The sequence below is a fragment of the Vombatus ursinus genome, unplaced genomic scaffold, assembly GCF_900497805.2.
Source record: "Vombatus ursinus unplaced genomic scaffold, bare-nosed wombat genome assembly UNPS02014784.1, whole genome shotgun sequence".
Taxonomy (NCBI): domain Eukaryota; kingdom Metazoa; phylum Chordata; class Mammalia; order Diprotodontia; family Vombatidae; genus Vombatus; species Vombatus ursinus.
The window spans coordinates 17,284,947-17,310,886 of NW_020954562.1; the positions used below are offsets into that span (position 1 = coordinate 17,284,947).

Below are 25,940 nucleotides of genomic sequence, written 5' to 3' on the forward strand. Positions count from 1 at the left end.
AACTGTGAAACAAAAACTATTATAAGTGTACCAATTTCCAGAACACCAAACTTTTTTTTACATTTCACACAGAGGAGCAACCTGAATTCTAACCCAGCCTCTCGTGCTTAAAGACTGCATGACCAGGGACAAGTTGCTTGACTCTACAGCGCTTTAATATCCTGGGCATAATAATGCCCAAAACGTTTACTTCACAGGGTTAATGTGATGAGATAATGTATATAAAGCTTTTTTTCCCTAAATCTTAAATCATTATATAAATGCATTATATAATGACAATCTATTTCAATAGAAGACATACCTTTCAATTTGCTAAAAAAAAAACAAAACAAACAACTCTATAAATAGGAGCAAAACCAGAACATGAAAATAATCCTCAAACCAAATCAGCATTTCCCGTGTTTTGGGTCCCTGATTTAAGCCTCGAATGACTTTATTGGGTTTCTTAGCTTCATCTAAAGATAAAATCTTTTTAAAATTAAAAAACAACAATAAAATATTTTAAGCCAGTATCCCTATGGTAGTGCTTTTCAAATCTTGTTAAAATGTTTAAAAATATACAGTCTTATTAAAATATAGTCTTTTATAAATAAATGAATACAATGCTCTATGTGTCTCATCTTTTTATTTAAAAACTAAAGGAACTGGCCTTTGAAGTCCCTCCCAGTGTTTAAGTTCTATGACTCTTATTATTGATTTATTTTAAACTTAAATACACAATCAGAAAAGAAAAAGAAACATATCAGCTTAAATATTAAAAGAAATACAAAATAAGAAAAAAGCATTGCCATGTGCATAGCAGAACATAAGGATTCAAAATATACAGCAATAAATTTGCATTTCAAGAAAGTCTATAGGTGCAGCTAGGTGTCGCAGTGGATAAAGCAATGACCCTGAAGTCAGGAGGACCTGAGTTCAAATTCGGCCTCAGACCAAACACTTGACACTTACTAGCTGTGTGACCCTGGGTAAGTCACTTAATCCCAATTGCCTAAAAATTAAAAAAAAGAAAGCCTGTAACACTTACTAGCTGTGTGACCCTAGGCAAGTCATTTAACCCTAATTGCCTTAAAAAAAAAAGCCTATGTAGTAAGTTCTATGCAATGTATTTAGAGCTATGCATCTTTTCCTTGCTTCCTTGTAAGTTTTCTTTTGTTCTTTGCCGTGCATGTTTTACTTTGTTCTTTTTTCCTCCTTCCTTTTTCTTTCCCCAAGAAGGCTACAATTAATCATGGATATATTGTATAGATACACACAAACACACATGTATACAATATATACACGCATACATATATACATACACATTCATATATGCATACACATGCACATATAAACATACATGAATTCATATACATATATACAAAGATATATACACATATATGTATACTTTGATAACTATAATCATACTCATATATAGACATATACACTCATACATCTATATAAGACTGTGCTATACTTATTTGCTCTGTTTCAATGACTCTTGAACCAGTTCATGCAACCATAACATTAGCTTGTATTAGCACATGCACACTGTGGAATGTTGGAAGGCATAATTTATTACACTTAATTTCCACTGAAAAAAATCTTTTTTTTCCCCCATCTGTTTTTCAGGCTGGTACAGGTTAGTTCAGGGTTATGAGGGAGGAATGGAGAAATGCAGCTTCCTTAAGTACAATGATCTCTCTGTAAATAACCATGAATGTCTTTATTTCTCCAAAGCCATTTCTCTGTTTTTACTAGAAAGTGAACTCTTACCTATGGATAAATCTGTTGTTGTTTTTTCTATCTTTCATCTGGATCTGTAATATTAAATACATAGGTACTTAAGAGTACATAGCTACTGCTCCTATCACCTATTCAATTGTGGAACACTTTGGACTCCAAAGGAACTTGGGGTTCAAATATATGTTGGAATAGCAAATGAGAAATCCAACTGATTTTGTTGAGAGATTTTTTTCTCATGGTAAGTTGTGAGTTGTTAGCACCTTATTATATATATAGCCAGTGAAGGGAATTTAGTAGAAAGGGACTAGGATGGGGGTGACAGAGGGTACAGATAATCAATTAATTGGCTTTTGTTTAAAGAATACTTTTTGTAAGGCACTAATGCCAGACTCAGAATACAAAGACGAAAAAAAAGTCTGCGCTTAAAGAATAAATGCTTGACAAAAGAATTTCTTCTTTGCATTACCTCTGCATTTTCCACTGGTCCCGCGGCTCATTCTGTCATTGATTTAACTTTGGAAATAAATGAATCCTTAATCTGCATCTTTTTAAATCTGTTAACAGCACTCCAATAGGCTAAATTTTAGGCTAAGCTAATTCAGAGGCACAGTTCTATACCCCAGCAGAGGGCAGAAGAGAGCTGCTTGATAGTGTGATTGTTATGTCATTGAATAAGTAAATTAATTTAAATATTATTGTTGCTTTTATTATATTAGCTCATCCTACTCATGAGCACTTAAGAGACAGAGAAATTCAATTTAAAATTATTATAGAATGTATAAGATCTCTGGGAACCTGAGGCATTGAATTGATTTAGACATTATTGTCATTTATATTAGTGGCTTGTTCTACCCATGAGCAATTAAGAGTAGACAGATTCCGTTTTAAATTACTACAGAATACATAAAATTATTATGAGCCTACCTTCCAAGATATACACAAGGACTCTATGAATTCAGCTACAAACAATGGTTTACAGAAATAATTCAGAAATATTATGTGTTGTTAATTTATCAGGTTATTACCCTAAAGTTCTTGGTATCTTGGCTTGGGAGACAGGTGCAATTAATTACTGTATCTCTTGCACATAACTTTTTATATGGAGTCTTTTGAGAGTTCCTAAGGATTGGGGGGGGGGCCGAAATATCTAATCCTCTTCATAGTCACATGATTTGCAACCCTTGATTTTGTTCTAATATTTCTTTCCAGCTCATAGAGTCATAGATTTTTGCATGGGACCATTTTGGATTTTTTAGTGAATATACTTCTTGGGTAAGGTTTACTACTTTCTCTTCTAAACTATTCTTTCTTTAGAGCTTTTATTTTATTTTTTAAACTTTTGACTCATTTCTTCTAGGTATTAATTTATTCTCTGTGGAAAATATATTTTTTAAATTTGAATCTCTGATTGCAGATGTCACTGAATTACTTGATCCTTCTTTTGAGGAGACTCTAGATTTACAGCAACTTTTGTTTTATTTTATTAGAAAATTATTTTCCCAATTACATTTAAAGACAATTTTTCTAAGTTTTTTTTTTTGTTTTGTTTTTTTGGTGAGACAATCGGGATTAAGTGACTTGCCCAGGGTCACACAGCTAGTGTCAAGTGTCTGAGGTCAGATTTGAACTCAGGTCCTCCTGACTCCAAGACCAGAGCTCTATCCACTGCACCACTTAGCTGCCCTTGATGTTTATTTAAAAAAAAATTTGAGTTTCAAATTTTTTCCCTCCCTCCATCACTTATGCCCTTCTTAAGATGGTAAGCAATTTGGTATAGGCTATATATGAGCAATCATGTAGACATATTTCCATATAAGTCACACTGTGAAAGAAGAAACAGACCAAAAGGGGAAAAAAAGATATGAAAACAGTAAAGAAAGTGAAAAATAGTATGTTGCGATCTTCATTCTGACTCTACCAGTTCTTTCTTTGGAGGTGGATAGCATTTTTCATGAGTCCTTTGGAATTGTTTTGGATCATTATATTGCTGAGAATAGATGAGTCATTCACAGTTGATCACTAACAATATTGCTGTTATTATGTGCAATGTTCTCCTGGTTCTGCTCACTTCACTTTGCATCAGTTCATTTAAGTCTTTACAGGTTTTTTTTTTTTAATCAGCAAGCTTATAGCACAATAGTATTTCATTACAATCATATACCACAACTTGTTCAGCCATTCTATTGGTGGGCATACCCTCATTTTCCAATTGCCAGCACAGAAAAAGCTGATATAAATATTTTTTGTCCAACTTTTAATCTCTTTGGGATACTGACCTAGTACTGGTATTGCTAAAACAAAGGGTATGGACAGTTTGGTTGTCCTTTGGACATAGTTCCAAATGCTCTCCAGAATGGTTGGATCAGTTCATAACTCCACCAACAGTGCATTAGTGTGCCAATTTTTCCCACATCCCCTCCAACATTTATCATTTTCCTTTTCTATCATATTAGCCAATCTGATAAATGTGAGGTGGTACCAGAGTCATTTTAATTTGCATTTCTCTAATCAATAGTGATTTACAGCATTTTTTCATATGCTTTTAGGTAGCTTTGATTTCTTCATCTGAAAACTGATGATTTACAGTAACATTTGATAGCAAGAGCTCAGTACAAATGCTGTATATTATTGCCTTTGAACTATTCATCTCTCCAGTTTTTGAAATGGGGCTTTGCACCATGAACTAGGCTCCACCTCTGCAGTGCATTTGGATGAGGTAACTGGCTTAGTCTCATTCTCAGTCCTCTGGGTTACTACACTGACCTCCCCCCTCCCAATTTTGTCATCTCAGGACATAATTCTAGGAAAATCAGAGCTTACTAGTGTTGTTGTTCAGTCTTTTCAGTCATGCCCAACTCTTCCTGACTGCTTTTAGGGTTTTCTTGGCAAAAATAGTAGAGTATTCTGCCATTTCCTTCTCCAGCCCATTTTACAGATGAGGACCTGATGCAAACAGGGTTAAGGTGACTTGCCCAGTGTCACACAGCTAGTAAGAACCTGAGGCCATATTTGAACTCAAGTCCTCTTGATTTCAGGGTTAGCACTCTTTCCACTGTGCCACCTAGCTGCCCAAGAGTTTCTTTACTCAGGTCTTACACAATCCATTAACTTTTTCTATATAGGTTCTATAGCCTATGGATTTAAAGCTAGGCAAAAGTTGCATATAATTCCCTGAACCTTTGCCCAGTCCTTGACCTTACGAGTCACAAGTACAATGTCTGATAGTTTTTAGTCATTACCTGCTAGCCATGATTAATAATTAATTATTATATTAATAATTAATACAATCAATTATTCTATTAATAATTTTAGCCCTTTAATTAATAATTATTAATTAATAATTCTAATTAATTAATAATTCTAGCCCTTTAATAGTGGAGTCTACATTGAGTCATGTATAAGAGTGTATGAAACCTAGCTCTGTGTATGTGCAGCTTGTGGTTAGATAATATATTTTGTTAAGCTTATTGTTGAGTGCACCAATGCAATCTATCTGACAGATTGTTCCTGGAACCCAGTCCTTGGTGATGGATCCTGGCAGCAGTTTCAATAATAGTCTAACCTTCTGGCAAACTGGAAGAAACAGTATAGTGGATTGAATATTTCTCCTATCTTTAGTCCAATTTCATATTCAATACAAGATTTAGTGGGCTGAATGCCCAAATATTCAATTTTTATGTGCTCATTTTACTATAACTAGGTCTCTTTCACTATCTTCCTTCACCTCTGCCTTCTTAAAGAAGGAACCCTAGGGAAATAAATTCCTTTTCCTTCTCTATTTTCTTCTCCTCTTCCTCTTCTTCCTTCTTCTTTTCTTCCTCTTCATCCTCTTTCTTCATTTGCTAATATGATCCATCCTTTTGTTCCATTTTGTCTCTTCTGACTATGCCTTCCCATGGCTTCTTGCCCCAAACATCACTGCTATTTATTGTCATTTTTTCCATTTAGCTGATCATATGGCTAATCTAGTTAATGCCTATGTCAGTTTATATCACTCTAATAGCAAGCTGTTCCCTACCAGTCTTGGTGACAGCTACCCACACTGCCCTTAATTGAACATATTGGGCTGACTTTCCATCCCCTTCTTCAGTCACCAGTAGATGAGTTGAGAGTGGGCTGTCACCACTATACACTTTGTGGAGTGAGAATAGCAATTCCATTATGAATCATGCATTGCTTTTGTCCTTTAGCTCTTGTCAGGTTAGAGACCACACTGCAAGAGGTTTGCCCACTTGAATAACATCCCTCTCTGGTAGCTTAGTTAGCATGTTAACGGTATGGGCTGATACCTCCTACTGGCTCTATCAGTTATAAGCCATTTCCATTTCAACATTGACTGAGTGGTGACAGTTCCAACATGTTTTTGGAGGGGAAAGAAGGTTATGGCCCATGATAGTATGGTTATCAGTATTATCTAATCAATGGATCTTAGTCCAAAATCCTACTGGCATGTAACTTTTCTCATTATTCCTTTTTGTCTTGGTCCACAAAGACCAAGTCATAAAATTTCCCTTGTAGCTGCCTTCTAGTCTAAAAGAGGGATCTGAAGAAATTGTGACAAGGGTCGTGGCATGATGTTCTGTGTCCTTCACTTGTTCTAATACATGATATTCTTTTGGTCCCCATTTGAAATTTTTAAATTCCCTTGTAACTTCATACATTCTTGCATTATACCCAACTGTAGAATGTATTTCTGCAGAAACTAAACAATTCAACTAGTTTCTGTGCTTCCTTCTTGTCCTTTTGGGTGTTTTAAGGCTGAGATCTTTTTTCTACAACTGGTTGAGGGATTGACACTTCCTCCTATGTCCACATCATCCCTAGACATTGGACTGGTGATTTGTCCTCTCTGCACTTTTTGTAGGGCAGCTCTCCACCTTCTATCAACTAATCCTTCAGTAACCATATTTGTAACTTTCTGTCTCCTGCTTATCACATATCCCCTGACTAATATGTCAGCTATATAATGTGTCTATTTTGTCTGATCTACACAAATTATGGCATGGCAGCTAGGTGGTACAGTGAATAGAATGCCAGGCCTAGAGTCAAGAACACTCATCTTCATGAGTTCAAATCTGGCCTCAGACACTTAACTAGCTGCGTGACCATGGGCAAGTCACTTAACCTTGTTTGCCTCAGTTTCCTCATCTGTAAAATGAACTGGAGAAGGAAAGGCAAACTATTCCAGTGACTTTGCAAGAAGATCTCAAATGGCCAAAGAGATCATACAAATGGGAAAAGGACCCACACGTATAAAAATATAGCAGCTCTTTTGTGGTGTCAAAGAATTAGAAATTGAGAGGATGCCCATATATTGGGGAATGGCTGAACAAGTTATGGTATATGAATGTAATGGAATACTATTGTGCTATAAGAAATTATGAACAGGTCTGATGCTGAGTGAAGTAAGCAGAACTAGGAGAATGTTGTATGCAATAACAGCTACATTGTGCAATGACTAATATTGATTGACTTAACCATTCCCAACAATACAGAGATCTAACACATCTCTAAAAGCCTCGTGATGGAAAATGCTATCCACATCCCAAAAAAGAGCCATGGAGTTTGAAAGCAGATCGAAGCATACTATTTGCTATTTTTTTCTTCTGTTGTTTTATTTCCTCTTTTTTGTGGTTCCTCCTATTGGTTCTAATTCTTACTCTAATGTGAAAATATGTTTAATTGGAATGTAAATGTATAGCCTATATCAGATTGCGCACTGTCTTGGGGGGGGAAGGGGAGAAAAATTTAAAACTCAAAAGCTTGTGGAAGTGATTGTTTATAATTCAAAATAAATTAATTAAAAGTTTTTTTAAAAAATCCTTCCGAAAAAAAAGAAAATCCCAAATGGGGTCACAAAGAGTTAGACATGATTGAAAACAACTGAACAATAAAATAGGCTATTAAGATATCCTTGTGGCAAGCTACAAATATATATGCTGTACTCCCTATCATGTGATAAAAAAAATGTGATAAAAAAAAATTGTACCTGGCTTTCTTCAGCCACAGGTATCACAAAGAACATTAATACTTAAATCAATAACTGAAAATCAAGGTCCATCATGTCATTTAATTTCATCAATAGTTTCTTAAATATTTGGAAGGGATTTGTTAATAGGTTGAGTCTGAGCATTAAGTTTTATATAGTCAACTGTAAGTCTCTACTCATCACTAGCCTTTTTACATGCCAAACAAGAGATCAGTATGCATTAATTGTTTTCTTAATTATGCCTTTCTGTTCCAAAACTTCCAATATTGTGGTGATTTCCTTATTGCCTCCTTTGATTCTATACTTTTTTTTAATAAAAGGGGAATGAGTTCAGAGGAAGTGCCACCACCAAATCTACCTGAGTTCAAAGATACAATAACCAAAATAGCAATGAAATAGGCTAGAGGTGGGTGAGAGGGCAGGTGGAGGAGATGGTGGATTCTGCCTCACTAGAAGTATCTTCATGCAGAAAGTAAATGATCTCTTAGCTTTCTTGAAGAGAGCTTTCTTATTCAGATATGTGTGATACTACATGGTCTCTGGGGCAACTAGGTGGTGCAGTGGATAGGGTGCTTGGCCTGGAGTTAGGAAGACTCACTTTCCCGAGTTCAAATCCAGCCTCAGACACTTATTAGCTGTGTGAACCTGGGCAAGTTATTTAGCCCTGTTTGCCTCAGTTTCTCATCTGTAAAATGAGCTGGAAAAGGAAATGGCAAACCATTCCAATATCTCTGCCTAGAAAATCTCAAATGGAATCAAGAAGAGTTAGACACAACTAAAACCAAACAGTTCCTTTCTAGCCATGATACTTATTAACTTTGTAATGTCTGCAAATGTCTGGGTGTTCAGTCATTGACCTCCATGACCTGTCAGGTCCCTTCCAGCTAGGAGATTCTAGGACTTAATGGTTTTTCTCATTTCTCACTGATTTGCTGTGTCTTTCCCCCTCAATACCATTGCTTATATTCTAATATACAAAAAGTTACATGGTACTATCAGTATAGATACCTCCTCCTTCAAATATCATTCTTATATTTAAAAAAAAATCAAGATTTCCCCTGAAGAATAGTGTTTAAATAGTTTATCTTTTTTTGTGAGGCAATTGGGGTTAAGTGACTTGCCCAGGGTCACACAGCTACTAAGTGTCAAGTGTCTGGTCTGAGATTGGATTTGAACCCAGGTCCTCCTGACTCCAGGGCATTTATCATTTTTATTTTTACAATTAAGAAGCATTTTTAAAATTAATTTGTTTCTCCACCTCCTCTACCCTCTCCTCAGAGCAAAGAATAATAATTTTTTAAAAACATACAAAATAAATCTTTCAATACATATTGTACCACAAAACATATTCCCACATTAGCTATGTCCAAAAGTACATGTATCTTTCTGCATTTCAACTTCATCCCCTCTATTAATAGGTAAATGTACGTTTCATTTTGATTATTTTGGAGTAATGATTTATCATTGCTTTGATTAGCATTCTAAAGTGATTCAAAGTTCCTTTTCTCTCTAATGTTTTTGCTGTATAAATCTCTCTATTAGGGCCATTAAAGCTCTCACCCTCATATCCTCAATGCTACTTAGAATAGTACCTTGCACGAGTGTGAATTTAAGAAGTGTCTGTTGAATTGAACTCAGTACCCTGTGAAGCTCTGGCATGGAAATTCCAGCTTAAGTGTGAACTCAGCCCTGGCAGCTCCAACTAAAGCAGAACCCAGGTCATCAAAGGTGTTAAGAAGGTCATACATTCTAGGTGTGAACCAGAGAGGTGGAGTCTAGGTTTTCCAGAGGGGTATAAAAGGGTCAGGTCAGAGCCTGACTCCTAGAAGATCAATTCTATAGTTGCAGACTCTGAAGGCAACCCAGATCTGTGGAAGTAAAGGTAAGTTTCCTGCTTTGGAATTTTTTTTCTTATGTTCAAGCAGTAACTCCTATCCAAGAAAAGCCATAAAGGTTGCTTATTCCAGGTGAAGGAGTATGAAGCCACAGGCTCAATCAGAGAAAAGAGAAGATATTAGAGCTGAGAGTGTCCCTGGAGAGTTTCAGGCTTACCTAAAGACAGAGCCACTTTTGTTCAGATTATAGCAAAATTGTGTTTTTTTCCTAGCCCCAGGTTTGGTTACAAAAATGTCATTTAGTTTTGTTTTTCACTAATCTGATGATTGACTTCTTGCCTTAAAATCAGGCTTTTGAGAGATTTAAGATTTGCTGAACTTCCAAGTCCTAAATGTAAAATGAGGAAATTGGCTAACATGCTCTCTTTGGCCTCTTCCAGAGCAGATGACTGAGAGGCTATTGATGGTGAGCCTCTGTGTCTGAAGAATAAGGCCATAGACTAGGTATGAGACCAGGATAACTTGAAGTTTAAAACTCATGTCACAAAGTTGGACAAAGACTAATGTGAAAGTGTTACTAAATGATCCTTAAATGCTTGTTAAACACAGCTGTTTCACCCTTAATATTTACAAAGAATATTTGGAATTGTAAGGAGGGTTGGAGTTTTGAGAATTTCAGAGGATGTCTGGGCAGATGCCTCTTTTTTAATCTCTGATTATTATCTCGAGGAGAACCTGGGCATAGATTAGACTTTGTGGTTTAAGGGGAGGGGTAGAAGCAGAGGAGACAACTTAATCCATGAGGAGGGAGGCGGGCTTCCAGGTTCACTGCAAGGGCTGATTCTGACTATTGGTGGATTCAGGGAAGAAAGCTTGAGGTTTTCAACCACAGATGCTTGAACGTTTGGTTTTTAATCCGTGATGGCCTAGTCCATTCACAAATTCACCATTGCCTTTTCCTCTCTTCATCCTGAGTAAAATGCTGCTTCTCTTTCAGAGAAGGTGAGGAGCTGAAAGTAGCCAGAGGACCCCAGGAGATAAATAAGAGCAAGCAGAGAAGGCTGAGGACCTATTCTCTATCACTTGAGGAGAAGACTGAATTAGTCTTTGTTTCTGCTGAAGAACATGGCTGCAGCTCATTTAGCTGAAAACCTCCAGGAAGAGCTCACCTGCCCTGTGTGCATGGACTACTTCAGTCAACCGGTGACCTTAGGCTGTGGCCACACCTTTTGTCACCTATGCCTCCTCAGGAACTGTGGAGAAGCTGACCAATCCTCTCCTTGTCCCGAGTGCAAAAGAACCTTCCATTTGAGAGACTTGGAGCGCAATCTTTGTCTAGAAAAGTTGGCCAGCATAGCCAGGAAGGTCAAACCCTGTTTGCTGAAGATTAAAGAGGAAAACACTAAATGTAATAGACACAAGGCAGAGCAAAATCTGTTCTGTGAGGAAGACCAAGCATTCCTTTGTGCATTTTGCTTTCAAACCCCAAAGCACAGCAGGCACACAGTACGCCCAATAGAAAAGGCTGCAGAGGATTCTAGGGTAAGTATTTCTATGGAGAAGCAATTCAAAAGGGATTGCATTCCCTCATTCCCACTGGTTCTTTTGAACCAATAACTTGTGTCAAATATAACCGGGCTGGAGGCTGTGGATCTCCTGAAGTAGCTGCATTAGCAGGACCTTTTAGCTCCAAGGCCACACACAGCAATAGGCTCTCTTACTGTCTCTGGCCTCTATGATCTTATATGGTGGGACTTTGCCGATCTAGCATAGGGAAGGGCATAATATACGAATTGATGATGGTGTTGCCTTAGGACAAACTCCAAAAGATTTCGGATCTTCGCTGGAAAGAAATGGAGACAATTGAGAAGATGCTGACTGAAGAGAGGCAGAAAGAAAATAGTTGCAGGGTAAGTGTCTTGAGTCCCTTTGGATTGGAGTCAGAATCTTTAGGACAGTCTACAGCTCCAGGGACTTCAGCACAATCCCAAGGGAAAGTTTGTAGGCTTTCTTTCTGGGAGTAGATATTCAAGACAATCTTACCTCCTAGAAGCTTTAAACTACAGAAAAGGTTATTCAGGAGAAGCACTGGGCCTTGTGGTTTTGTTGGAAATTAGTGAATGAGGAAATTCCAACACAGGTCTGTCTGCAACTTCTCTGAACTTTCGGTCTTAGAGAGTTGCCCGGTTGCAGAGGTGTTCCATTCAAGGTCAATTGGGCAGGAAGAAGCCCACAAAATTCCTGAATTCAGCTGAACCAAATTAAAATGTAATTGGGAAATATTTAACCAAAAAAAAGAAAATATAATACAACATAGATAATGTGAATTTGAGGTTTTCTAAGTCACTATGCAGCCAGCAGGGGATCTGTTTCTATTTGATTTTAATACCATTGCCCTAGACCATCGAAAGGTTAAGAGATTTATACAGGTTCACCAGGATATCATGCATCAGAGGTAGGATCTGGTAGGCCAGGTCTTCCTGACTCTGAAGCCATCTTTTTATCCACTACATCAACAGATGTCTCAAATTAGAGAGTAATAAAATATTAATATGGGGGCAGGTAGGTGGCACAGTGGATAGAGCACTGGCCCTAGATTCAGGAGGACCTGAGTTCAAATCCAGCCTCAGACACATAACACTTACTAGCTGTATAATGCTGGGCAAGTCACTTAACCCCATTGCCTAGCCAAAAAATAAAATAAAATATTAATAAATATTAAATAAAATATTAATAAATATTAATAAAATAAACACTTATTTATGCATGAAGTCTTACTGATGAAGTGGAGAAAGGGCCATGTTTTCTTTTGGACAATGATTGAGAGACTTTTGAACCTTATCAGACTAAGCTATCTCCCTTGTAGATAAAGGGCCAAGCTCAAAGGGAGAGTATGGCACAGGAATACAGAACATTCCATGAACTGCTGATGGAAGAAGAGGAGTGTCATCTTGAAATGCTGGCCAAGCAGGAAAATGACTACCTGAAGAGTATAAAAGAAAGTAAGGTCAGACTCTCCCAACACCTTCAAAGCTTGGAGGAGGTGATCTCGGAGATAGAACAAAATTACCAGAAACCCAATGTCCAGCTTCTTCAGGTAGGACCTTAAAACTATCTAATAATTCCGTAACACTTGACTTACCTAGCTCCCCAAGATCTCCAAAGCCTGGCAAAGAATGAGCAAATAAGGGATGAAATTAATCGTGGAATGTAGGAAAATGGTTGCTTCCTAGTTTAGAAAGAATTCTAACACACTTGGTCCTCAGGATTCCAAGGGTATAGTAGATAAGGAAAAGATAATTATTTAGGGGTTCTCTTAATGTTGAGTTGGAAATATGAGTCTAAAAACAAGACAGCTGACAAATTTAAAAAGCTCTCAAAAACAAAAACAAAAACAAAAACAGATTTCCTAATTGAAAAAGTCTTGTAGACCATGAGTATAAAGGCAAATACCTGTATAGACGCTTCAGTAGATCTGGACGGCTCATAAAACTCTTCCTAATAATGCTGATATGTCACCCAAAAAAAAATATTAAAATATAATGCATGTGCTCTGTTTCAGAAGGCAGGGATCTAAAGCCTAAGTTTTTGCAAAACTTAAGAGAAATATTTTAGAAATCAAACTTAAGCATGTAATCATAAGGTCTTTGAACTTTGTACATCTGGCTAATTCTCTTGATAAAAATCTCAAGCCACAATGAGCCTAGGTCAATGAAGTACATGGGAACTGAGGATCAGTTGTGTTCAGTACATGTGATTTACTGGGCAATGGAGAATCATAGCACCGAAATGCCAGTGTATAAGGCATAGCAAAGTCCAGCACTCACCTTCTCTCCTTCTTTTTCTCCCCAGGTGGTAGGAGATACACTTTTCAGGTAAGATTTAATTTGAGGTTCTTCTAAGACCACTAGAAAAGCAAGAGGTTTGTAAATGGAAATATACAGAAGAACTATGGAATAATGTAATGATTAGGTGCAAGTCTGTCTGATGGGAGGAAGGGCAGTGAGACCAGGTGTCTTTCGCCTATCACTGAGGGTAAATGAGTCTCTCCTCTCTGCAGGTGTGAGTCACTCCTGAGTCATTGTCCAGAGACTGTCACCACCCCAGGGATCTTCTTTTATTACACTTTGATATGGGAAATGCTTAAATACTTCAAAGGTGAGAATCTGCACTGAAGTTATTGAACTTAATTTCAAAGAACCCAAAGTATTCCTTGATGGCTTGGTTAATGCAGGTTGAGTGGGTGGGTATCCAGGGAAGCCATGATATTTTCTCAGCCCCCAGACTAGCTACAAGTCAGCCAATAGAGCCCCAATATTGTTACTTTGTAGCAATGCAAAGATTTTTTTTCTACAAAATTTGCTCATGGGAACAGAAAACCTAGAATAGTGGGAACCCTGTGTAGTACTTGTTTGCCCATTTAGGTCTTGAGAAGCTAAACCTCTCAACTGCTTATTCTCTTTTTTCAGTGGATGTGACCCTGGATCCTGAAAGTGCCTGTCCATATCTCATTGTGTCTGATGATCTGAAAACTGTTGTACACAGAGGCTACCAGCAGACTGTAACTTTCATGCCTGGCCGATTTAAAGACAATATTATTTTGGGGGCTCAGATCTTCATATCTGGGATCCACTATTGGGAGGTTGATGTGGGAGACACTAGGCAATGGACAATTGGCGTATGTAAGGAGTCATTGAGTAGAGATGGCAATGTCCCCTCTGCTGAGGATGTCTTCCTTCTTTCATACATTAGGAATGGAAATCTGTACACTGCCATGACTACTCCTTCCTACTTCAAACTTCGAGTCAATGTCCCTATCTACAGGGTTGGGATTTTGCTGGACTGTGATGAAGGGACCATCTCATTTTATGATGCCTTGAAGAAATGCTTCGTATATCATTTCCCTCACTTCCCCTTCCCTGGGCCTCTTAGACCCCTCTTTTCTCCTTGTCCTGGAATAGGGGAAGAGAGTGGAATTCCAATGACCATTAGGGATTTATAATATTTATTCCTGAAATAGCTTCTTCTTAGACATTTCCTTTTTTTTTTTTTGAGGAAATCAGAGTTAAGTGACTTGTCCAGGGTCACACAGGTAGTAAGTATCTGAGGACAAATATGAACTCAGGTCCCCCTGACTTCTTACTTGTTATTTGTATAAGTTGTTGACTTTTAATAAAGATGTGTGACTATCACTGTGTAATCTCATTAAAAGTTGGGGAAAATGACTTCTTGTCTTATCTCAAGTATGTCAGGAGCTGCATAATGATCATAGCAGCCATATATTTGGGGGAAGCAGATGATAAAAGCTCCAATTGCGGCCCCCTCTTATTCAGACATATGGTGAGAGAAAGTAAAAATTGGGTATTTGATCAGGAGGATCTGAGCATTAAGGAATCGCTCTTTCAGGGGATCTTTAGTGGACAAGGATCACAAGATGCAGGTGTTAGGTCCAAACCTAGACTATAATCAGTGAGAAGCAGAGATCTACCTGGAGTATGAACCTGAGGATTCAGGAAAAAAGTGGAGTGATCATTACCACTGGCCCTTACCATTATTTTTAATGTCACCAACTCATTTCCTTAGGAGAATAAATATTCATCTGTGTCTAGGGCATTCCTGGCCCATGCTTTATGGAGGCCTTTTCTGAGAGGTTTTATCTGTCACATTACATAATTTTGAGAAATTGGATTGGGACATGTACAGAAAGCATGTTTCATTAGAGGGAGGACATTTAAACTCTGGAGAATTTAACACAGAAATAGCTTTACCAAGTCAGGTTGGCACCTTCTATACAACTTGCAGTGCTTCAGAGCACTGAGAGATTAAGTGATTTGTCCAAGGACCAATAGGCAATATCTATATGGCTGGGGTGGGACTTGACCCGGACCTTCATGTCTTTTGAGTCCATCCTTCTACTCAGAATACCATGCTACCTCTCTCAATTCTATGTGGTACAATAATATTCTGTTACATTCATGTATCATAATCTATTCAGCCACTCTATAATCTATGGGCACATATTTTGTCATATATTTTTCCATTCTATAAAAATAGTTGCCATGGATTATTTTGTATAGACAGGAACATTTTCTGTCCCTGAATTCCCCATTACTTTAGTTCTATAAAGGAATTCTTTGGTAGTTTATTTTGAAAAGCACTAAATATATAACATCCATTTTAGGGAATATTGTTATTTCTATCACATTAGCATGTCCCAACCATAAACAATGGTTTTTCTTTTCCCAATTACTTATGTCTTCTTAAGGAGTTTTGTACTTTCATTTACTGATCCTATATGCGATTTGGTATATTAACTCCCTGACACCTATGACTACTTGTGAATAGGAAAGGTAAATAATAGGCTATTCTTGGACATTACATGGTGTCTTTACATTGGTTATAAACACTTCATAAAGTGTAGGGCCAGAAATAACAAATAATCCTTTGCTGATCCTTTCATTTTTGTTTTTACTTAAAGCTTTTATTAGTGTGAGTAGAGCCTAGCAATAAGCTTTTTCTACCCATATTGAGAGACGGTTATGTTCTCTCTCTAAAATTTTAGCCTTTGAACATTACCTGGGGTGAGGGGGCACTTGTGGTTAAATAATTTTTCCCAGGGCCACACAACTGGCATGTGTATCTTAAGCAGAAATTGTGCTTAATTGTTCCCACCTACTAGATCAGAATTCTTTCCATTATACTGTGATTCACAATCAAAATAGGCATTAATCAAGGAAAGGAGCAAAAGAAGCAGAGAAGAAAAAAGTCAAAGTGTCTTAAGTAAAGAGTGAGTCAAAAAATAACTAAATGGAACCATAAATGTTTTGATCATAATAATGAGACAACATAGCAAAACTCATAAGAAGAAGGTTCAGCATTACTGCAATGCAAATTTATACCTCTGAAAACATACATTAATACACTATGAAGAGAAAAAAAATTAAATTTATGTTGAAATAAAAATGACCTGGGAAAGAAACAAACTAATTTCAGAAGTAAGAGAGAAGAAAATTTTACAATCAGAGCAGAAACATCTTTAAAGCCTCATAATATAAAGACTATCAAACTAACATTTCTAAAAGATCATTTATCAAAGTTTAAAAAAGTAGACTGATACAAATAATATAGTAATCTAATACAAAAAAATACAGAAAAATCAAACCATTCAAATAAAAACCATATGGCAAAGAATTTTGAGGGGAAATTTAAAATAAAATAACGTAAAATGATGGCAAAATTATGTACCACAAAAAAACATCTAAAGGTGTTTTTGAGTATCTACAAGAAATACATTATCTGTGAAATGATCCAACCATTTTGGAGAGCAATTTGGAACTATGTTCAATGGGCCATAAAAATGTGCATACCCAGCAATAGCACTTCTAGGGCTATATCCCAAAGAGATCATACAAATAGGAAAAGGACCCACATGTACAAAAATATTCATAGCAGCTCTTTTTGTGATGTCAAAGAATTGGAAATTGAGAGGATGCCCATCAACTGGGGATAAATTAAAATAAATGAATAAAAAACAAAAAAATTAAAAAAAGAAATACATTATCTAAATCATCAAAGTACGAAAGAAATATCTCAAATATCTTGAAAGACCTATCTTCAAAAGAGAATTCAATTAGGTCATTTATGAATTCTCAAAACATATTTTCAGTATTGTTAGAATTATAAATTATTTCTATGAAAATTTAAATACTAATAACTCCATTGTGGGAGTTGATTCTGACATGTAGCACGGGGGTGTTGTTGTTGAAGGGAGGCAGAATTGAGATCTCTAGTCTCTTCCCCCCCTACCCTTCTCTGAGACCACACCCAGGTGAAACTGTCTCACCAAGCTAAACCAAGTTGAGGGTAACCAACAGGCCTCAAACCCATTAGTGAGTTAGAGGGATGTGTGCCCCAAGCTTGTAAAAACTCCCCTGGTAGAATAGGTGGATGAGAACAATTTGTTCCAGTGGCCATGAAGCAGGCTCTGTGGAGTGCTTAGAGCTTGGTCAGACATCCAAGATGCCAAGGTCATCCACTGCATCCCTGCCATTGCCAATTATTGTCTTGACTCTTGTCATTGCCACTGGACTTTAGATGACTCTAGAGAGTGAGGCCAATGACTCTGTGCAACTCTGCCTCATTTAAATGCAATTCATGCTCTAGTCAAGACATCACTCCATGATGTCATTGATCCTCTTCAAAAACGAACAATGAACAACAATGGTGCCCAAACATAGTCACTTCTGTCACCTGGGGTCTTAATAATAAACTAATCTTCCTACATATAGATAACAAAGCTGATAGAGTTAGGAAAAGAGTTATTCCTTTTTATAAAGGATGCCGAAACATTTTCTACTCCTGTTTGGTGACCAAGCAGGGATCGCCCTCAAAGTATCCAAGTGCTGAGTCATTGGTCAAAAGCATGAATACATTCACCCTCAAAGTACTCAGGCACTGAGGTAGTCAACATGATCATACACATACATATACACCCTGCAATGAATTCTAGGTGTGAAAAAAGATTCATCTAGCAACCCTATGAAGGGTAGTTGGCAGGAGAGATTGGATGTAGGGAGCCCAATTATGAAGCTAGTATGTGAGTCCAAAGCTTTATCATAGATAGAGATAATAACAATAGCTGACATCTATATTGCACTTAGTATGTGACAGACACTGTGCTGAGCGCTTTACAATTATTATCTCATTTGATCCTCACAACAACCCTGAAAGATAGGTATTATTCTCATTCTACAAAGGAAGAAACTGAGGTAAACTGAGCTTAATCAACGTGCCCAGAGTCTCACAGCCAGTAAGTATCTGAAGCTAGATTTGAACTCTAGATCAGACAATCTATCCACTGCACCACTGTGATGTTACTGGAGGTAGGCAGCTTTGAATAACGCTGGACACACTGGCAATATTCCCTTCCACCCCCCCACACCTGAATATTCTAATGGACCAAGTGAACAGGCAGGCATGTGATCTGGCATTATTAGCCCCTGAGTCAGCTCTTTTCCTCCTTCTTTAAAGCCCTCAGTATAAAGTTAGTGCACTAGATTAGCTTTGAGATTGCTTTTAGCCTTAAATCCATATCATCTTTACTCCTGCTGTTTCCTACATGATGCACCTTCTCCCTACTCAAGTAACACTTTGTTCTGGAAGCTTCCTGAAGTCCTCAACCATCTTTCTCCTTCTGATAGCACAGAATAGAACCAGAGCGTCTTGTTTAGAAGGGACCTCAGATAGCCTTTGGTGTGACCCACCACTTACTAGGTACTTTATTTTTCAGTTTTCAGGAATGGTTTGGTATTTTAGCTGTCAAAGCCCCTATTGGAACTGACTCCATGTTAGCAGGGACATTTTAATCTAAATCTAAATTTCCTCCTTTCTTTGCAGTTGTTCAGTCATGTCCAGATCTTTGTGACCCCTTTTGGGGTTTTTTTGGCAAAGATACTGGGGTCATTTGCTATTTCTTTCTCTAGTTCATTTGACAGATGAGGAAACTGAGGCAAATAGGGGTAAGTGACTTACCTAGGGTCAAATAGCTAGTAAGTATCTGAGGCCAGATTTTAACTAAGGATATTTTTTCAGGGTTTAGGATGCAAAGGAAGAAATCTAAAATCGTTTTTATTTATTTATGTGGGACAGAAATGAAAAGTCTGGATAAGCTGTCTGAAGCTTCATTTCCCCAAACCCATAGCACACACTGAGGTAATGATGTAAAAGCCTGGGAATTCTGTAGTATCAACTGAGGTCACATGGTAAAACTTATTTTGGAAGGTCAACAGTATTTCCTTCATTCCAATGATTCCACAATTAGTCCAGTCTAGAGCAGCAGGATCTGGACACTGAAGCAATAGCACCCCATTCCTATAAATAGGACATATATTATGGAGTTACTCTCCTTGAGCTATACAGGTTCTGTGAGTATCCATATTGGACATTAAACTCAATACACTCATTAAACTCACGACCTATAGCCCCACCAGCAGGCAGGTTTGGCATCCTCATGAAGAACAATATTATGACAATGTATTCATTTAAAGCCGTAGTTCTCTGTCATATAAGCCCAATAGGTAGTTTGGTAAAGCCTATACACTCCTTCTCAGGATGTTTTAAAATATATAATATAAAATATATAAGATTACAGTAGAAGTCAATAATATTGAGGTAGTTATCCAAATAACAAAAAGTTCATAGACTCCAAGTTAAAGTCCCTCTGATTGGTAAATGTGAGATGCCCAGAGCCGCTGACATGTGGGGAAACACCAGCACCTGAACGTTTCTCTTTGATTCCCAGCAAATATTGCTGTTACTGTATACAGAGCTCTCTAATTATATCCAAAGGGTATAGGTATTTTAATAACTTCTTGGGCATAATTCCAGATTAATTTACTAAATGGTTGGATTATTTTACAATTTCACAATGAATTTTTCTCTGTTCCAATAAAGAGATTTTCTCCAGAAAGCACTATCCATAGTCCAATGTAATACACCTTCCTTTGCCCCTGAGCTTTCTCCCAGTGCTTTCAGTACTTACCTCTTCCCTATGAGCCCCTTGTTGCTTCTAATAAGTCTTTATGTGTATTGTTCAGAGGAGAAAGAGAGATTAAAACCAAATGATCTTCCTCAATTGTTTTCTTGGTTCTCCTTGACCTCTCCAGCAATTAACACTGCTGACCCCACAGTTCTTCCTAGATATTCTTTCTCTGTGTTTTTATGACTACTTTCTCCTGGTTCTATTCTTTCAGACTAGTCCTCAGTTTCCTTTAGCTAGATCATTATCCATATCCTATCACCTCTATGTAGATGAACAACAGGGCTTTGTCTTGGGTCCTCATATCTTTTATTCTTCCAGCAAATAGTTGACCATGGGGTCAACTATGTTTTTCTATGTGGATGATTTCCAGATTTGTATGTCCAATTTTTTTTGGGGGGGGGAGGAATAAGAACTATAATTACTTTGCAGTATCTTGATTGACTAGAATGTAATCACCTGGTGGCCTAATAGTAGAAAGTAAGGGGAAATAATGCATTAGCAAACTATGCAAGGACATGGCAAAGCAGACAGTCCCATCCTGTGTTATAACAACTACTTCTTGTTCTTGGATAAGATACCCTGCAGTTTTGTCTAGAAGGACTCTCTTCACAGTTGTAAAATTATTTGGTTTCTTCTCCTTGTCTCCTGCCTTTGAATGGGGAATATTTTTGCCATCTCGCAATTTACATTCACAATACTATTCCTTTCTCCCTTGACTGATTCCCTCTCTTCTCAACCAATCCTTCTCCTATAAAATGCTTTATTTTTCTATCCTAAGTTTCTAAAGAATGTTTCTGATTGGCTGTATAATATAAGTGGGACTGAAAGGTCATAAAAACCAAATATATACTCCAAGAATCTGAATTTGCTACCAATGAAAATGGACGCCTTCCCATGCTAATAAATCTCTTCACATTTATTTTGTCTCCTAATTTTGACTTTGACGATCTCATCTATTCCTGGGTTTCAATTTTCACCTTGACAAAAACCCCAAAATTAGTTTTCTCAAACCAAAATACTATCACAAGGAATTCATAATTATATCTCCAACTGCCTTTTCAATAACTACTGAGGCAGCATCTCAAATAAAAACATCTGGACATTTCAACTCATCATCTTCCTCCACAAATTTGAACATCTACCTAATAGACCTATCTGTATCATGAATCTGTACCTTGAGTTTTGATAATTAAAACTGATGTATTGGAATATTTTTTAAAAAAGAAATATTTAATAACCTAATATGACTGTTTTAATTTGTTCAAGAGATAATTATTAGAAAGTAGTTCTGGGAATATAAATTTCCACGGAATATCAGGAATTACTATTTGCACATATCCTATGCTAATTCTCATCACATTAATTTGTGGGCATGTCTTATTCTCCCTATTAGAACACTTAAAAGCAGCTCTAATTCTTGAATCTTGAGAATGTAGCTTATTCCATGTAATAAGCACTTAAAGTGGTTGTTGCATAAAGTTATTGACCCCAAAACTCTATGTGAATGTGTCCCTGGCATGTGCTTACTGAGCACAGCTCTTATCACCATGGTGAGATACCAGCAAATTCACACCTTGTAGCTGTGAATCCAGAGAGGCATTAGGGACTCAGAATTTCATAAAAGGGTCAGGATCAGGGGTCAGGGCCAGAGCCTGACTCTTGTGAGCTTCTATCTGGAGGTATAAACCCTGAAAGAAAGCTGTTAGAAGTAAAGATAAACATCTCACTTGGGAATATTACTTTTCCTTTTTTCATTTTTAATGGAGATAAAGAAATAATAAGAGTCACCAATTCCTGTCCAAAAAGGCTACAATCTTGTTTTAAGGTGAGGGGTATATTAGGACACCATCTCAAACAGAAAAAGGGGGAAGGGATAGAAAAAAGAGTTACTGCAGAGATTCAGGCTTCCCCAAGGACAGGGCAAAGACTTGTATTTGGAATTTAGCAAAAATAAAGTTTATTTCTGACTCCATACTTCAGTTAAAAAATACTTTTGTTTTTCATCTCTAATTAGCAGCTCCAACATTTAACTTAAAATTGATCTACAATGATATTTGGAATCTCCTTTAGTGAATCGTGGGCCTCCGTGCACTTATAAAATTAAGGATTTGGATGTGATCATATTTCAACCTCCTTCTCAAACTGACTTCTGTGAGCTCAAGATGCAGGGAATTTTGTACATGAGAGGCAGGGATATATCAGGATGTTGTGAGTAAGGTGAATTTTAGTGTATGTAAAGTGGATTTTTTGTTATTCTTTTTTACTTTTCTTCCCAGGATCCATAGTCATAACAATCTCTGCTTCCCAGCTGTTAGATACAAGTTCTCACGATCATGGTTCAAAACAGTTTATATTACGCAGTCAATCGAGATAGATATAGGGATGAAGTGATGTAAAATTGAGAAGCTATTGCTGGCAATATGCCTTCTTTGTCTGTTGCCCTGTAAAGCAAGTGAGCACTGGTCAGTGATGGGTCCCCCATAGGGGTGAACACGTAGGCTGAATGCTGTGTATGCCTTGATTGGCCCCCATCAAGGCTTGGGAGGGGTAATCTATGTGCTTGCCTCAACCAGCCCCCATTGAGGCTTGAGGGGATCTAGGGAAGCATACAAGTTGTGCTAGTCTCGACTGACATCATAGAGCATAAGGGGTAGTTGCTCCCCCTTCACTCTGGCCCCTGCGAGAAGAGTTGTTAGGGAATGCTGTAGGAGTTGGTGCTACCATTTGAGAAGGAAGACTAGACTAGAATAAAGTAAGCTTATTTAACCTGTTATTATGACTCCATTCCTGTCTTCCTGTCTGACCAGATCAAAAGTGAACCTGCTAGTGAGAGAGGTGCTAGAAGTCCTCCTGTGTCTCTTTCCTAAGAAATAGCAGAGTCAGTGTTTACTTGTGCAACAGATGTTCAGAAAGTGAAGTTTTCAATTGCTTTCATAAATTTGGCTTAAATCTTATCTTACATTCATTAAATGTTTGTCACCTATTATTTTATTGACTTCTTAATATTTAGAAATAATGATTGCTGTGATTAGGAGAGTTTGAGTTTTTTGAAATAAAATTTGCCTGGGCAGAGGTTTCCTTTTTATTTCTGATTAATGTCTTCCAAGAGAGTATAGGCAGAACACTAATCAGGTGCCAAATTGTGAGTAGGAGGAGGGGGTGGGAAAGTGGAGTCAAACCATAGAAGACAGGTTCATATAAGGTGATAGACTAAGATGGAGAGTTTCTTATTTCAAGATCCTTACAGTTTCTTACTTAGGATGAATTTCTAAGCCTCCTATCAGAGTTCTGTTGCAGAACCCTCACTTCAAATAGGAATTTCTCACATTCTGAAACAGTTTCAATTTTTCTATGTATCAATTATTTAACTGATTCTTTTATTTGCTCAATGGTCACAAGACTTCCAGGCTTAGTGAAAGTAAGAAAGAAAATCAAATCCTCCAAATACTTTGTGAAAGTAAGAAACAAAATCAAATACTTCAGTTTGATGAAGATATCCAATGCTTCAGGGTCACCCTGTTCTGTTTTTACCTTTTTTTTTGTTTTTGCATAGCTCTTGTTTGAGAAAGTGAATATTATCAATGCCACCTACATTTTTCTGATCATTACTCTAGTTTTTATAACAGAATTTCTAGAACAAGTGGTTTTTTTTCCTTCTTCCTAGCCATGATTAGCTTGATAAATGACAAGGCATGAATTCCAGTAGGACAAGGGGACAAGAATTCAAAGGCACAATATGCAATCTTTTTGAATGGGTCAACTAGAAGGAAAATAGTAAAGAGATAAAAGTAAATCCAGAAATGCCGTGAAACTTTGGGATAACAGGCACAGATTGACTGGATATCATGGTGAGGATGAAAAATTGGTTTAGCAAGAGTGACAAAAGGGGGTTAAATGGAAGGATTTAAGACTATGAAAAGGGGGGGAATTTCTAAGTTTAAAATCAAAGAAATGTGATAGTGATGGTGAAATATATGACATGACACCAGTGTGATCACATGCTGAAATATTGTGGATATATGTCATTACAATTGAGGAGGTTGATGAACTGGAAGGCTAGGGTCTCTAAGGAGACGTCAACATAAAATACCTTAAAATCCTGAAGTAGGAGGACAGGTGAAGCAGTTACTTGAAAATGGAATGGAAGCCACCTGTAGATCAGTTTATTTCATCAAAAAGGATGAATGACACATGAAGCAAGCCTGTTAAAAAAAAAAAAGCAAGAGTGATTGAGGAGAGGGGAAGAGGAAGAATGCGGTGAGAGGGAGCAAGGGGCAAACGGATTCTTTCTCCTGGCCCGATTTGGGGCTGTGGGGAGAAAACCCCACTAACATTGGATAGAGTTGTCAGGGATAGAGAATTTCATGAATTTTGTTGGGTCTTCAAAAAACACCAGAGGGAAGACAAGATATGATATGAAGAGGTCTACGATGAATGGGATTTTGTGCACTGATTTCTGAGACATATGCTTAGGACCTCCGATAGAAGTAAGTCCACTCTGACACATTATCTCTATTGCCTATGACTTGCCAAGACCTGAGATTTCCAATGAATGTGAATTTCCTCTTGGGCAGACCTTGAAACAGGACCTGGCTTGGGGTTTGAAATTTGCTCTGGAATACCAGCTATGGCAGGTGGATTATTTTCTCCAGACCTTTTCTCAGTGCTAATCTGTAACTTTTGAAGCATTTGATACTGTTGATTATCTCTCTACCCTGCTTTTCATGATAACTGTCTGCTAGTTCATCATCTCTCTTTTTGGTTGTTTCATGAATTCAGGTCGTTTTTTGCATCATAATCCGACGTGCTCTAAGGTTCTACTAACAAATCTCAAACTATTACAAAGCAGTAACTAACAAAAATACTGGTTAAAAAAAATAGAGACAAAGAGTGGAACAGTAGTGCCACCACATACAGAGGCTAGCAAATACAGTAATATAGCGCTTGATAAATCTCCCAACCCCAGAACCTGGAATAAGGATTCATTATTTAACAAATATTATTTGGAAAACTGGATACCAGTCTGGCAGAAAATAGGTTTATTCTGGAACTTCACAACATTTACCAAGACAAGTTCCAAATGGATTTGTGACCTTGATCTAAAAAGTCACATCATAAAATGGATTTGAGGTACAAGGCAGGAATGAACTCTCAGTCCTGTGCGTAAGACAAGAGTTCATGACCAAACAAGGGATAAAGAGGATCACAGAAGGGATAATGGACAATTTATATAAAATTGAAAATTATTCTCACAGACAAAACCAATACAGCTAAAATTTGAAGGGAAAAATATTTGTAACAAATTTCTCTGAAAATGACCTAATGTCCAAAATATATTAACTCCTCTATATTCAAAGTGTACAATCTTTCCACTGTATTGAATCAGGGTGTATGTCTATGGAGTACTACATATAGTGTCACATTGTTGTTTTTTTTTTTAATAGTTAACTTTCCTCATTTAAGGAAAATCTTATCTATCTTGCCCTATAGGAAAATAGAAGGGGAAGAGAAGAAGAGAAGGGGGGGAGAGATAGAAGGGAAAGGGGTATACAGAATGCATGCCATCTTAGGGTGGGGGGAGGGAATGAGATGGGGAGAAAATTTGGAACTCAAAATCTTGTGGAAGTGAATGTTTAAAACTAAAAATAATTTTTTTAAAAAATATTTTAAAATCTGTTTTTAAAAGGAGATTTTCTGGGAGGGAGAAGGAGGAATATGTTGGGAAATGTGAGTGATGGACAATTTTAAAAGTCAATTGAAATTTTTAAATGGGAAAAGAAATGGGAAACAACTGAATGGGTGATTCTAGGGGTAAAAACACAATACTGTTTCTTTCTCTCCAGGTCTAGGG

At 37.3% G+C, this 25,940-nt stretch overlaps 1 protein-coding gene across 1 annotated transcript; it reads left to right on the plus strand.

The window, feature by feature from the left end:
• The first annotated feature begins 10,674 nt into the window (after positions 1-10,674).
• On the plus strand, positions 10,675-25,938 carry LOC114046496 (probable E3 ubiquitin-protein ligase TRIML1). Its single transcript, XM_027866821.1, has 7 exons — positions 10,675-11,091; positions 11,364-11,459; positions 12,416-12,646; positions 13,402-13,424; positions 13,610-13,707; positions 14,019-14,374; positions 25,933-25,938. Exons 1-7 carry the CDS (start codon positions 10,675-10,677, stop codon positions 25,936-25,938), a joined length of 1,227 nt encoding a protein of 408 aa, XP_027722622.1.
• The last annotated feature ends 2 nt before the right edge of the window (positions 25,939-25,940 follow it).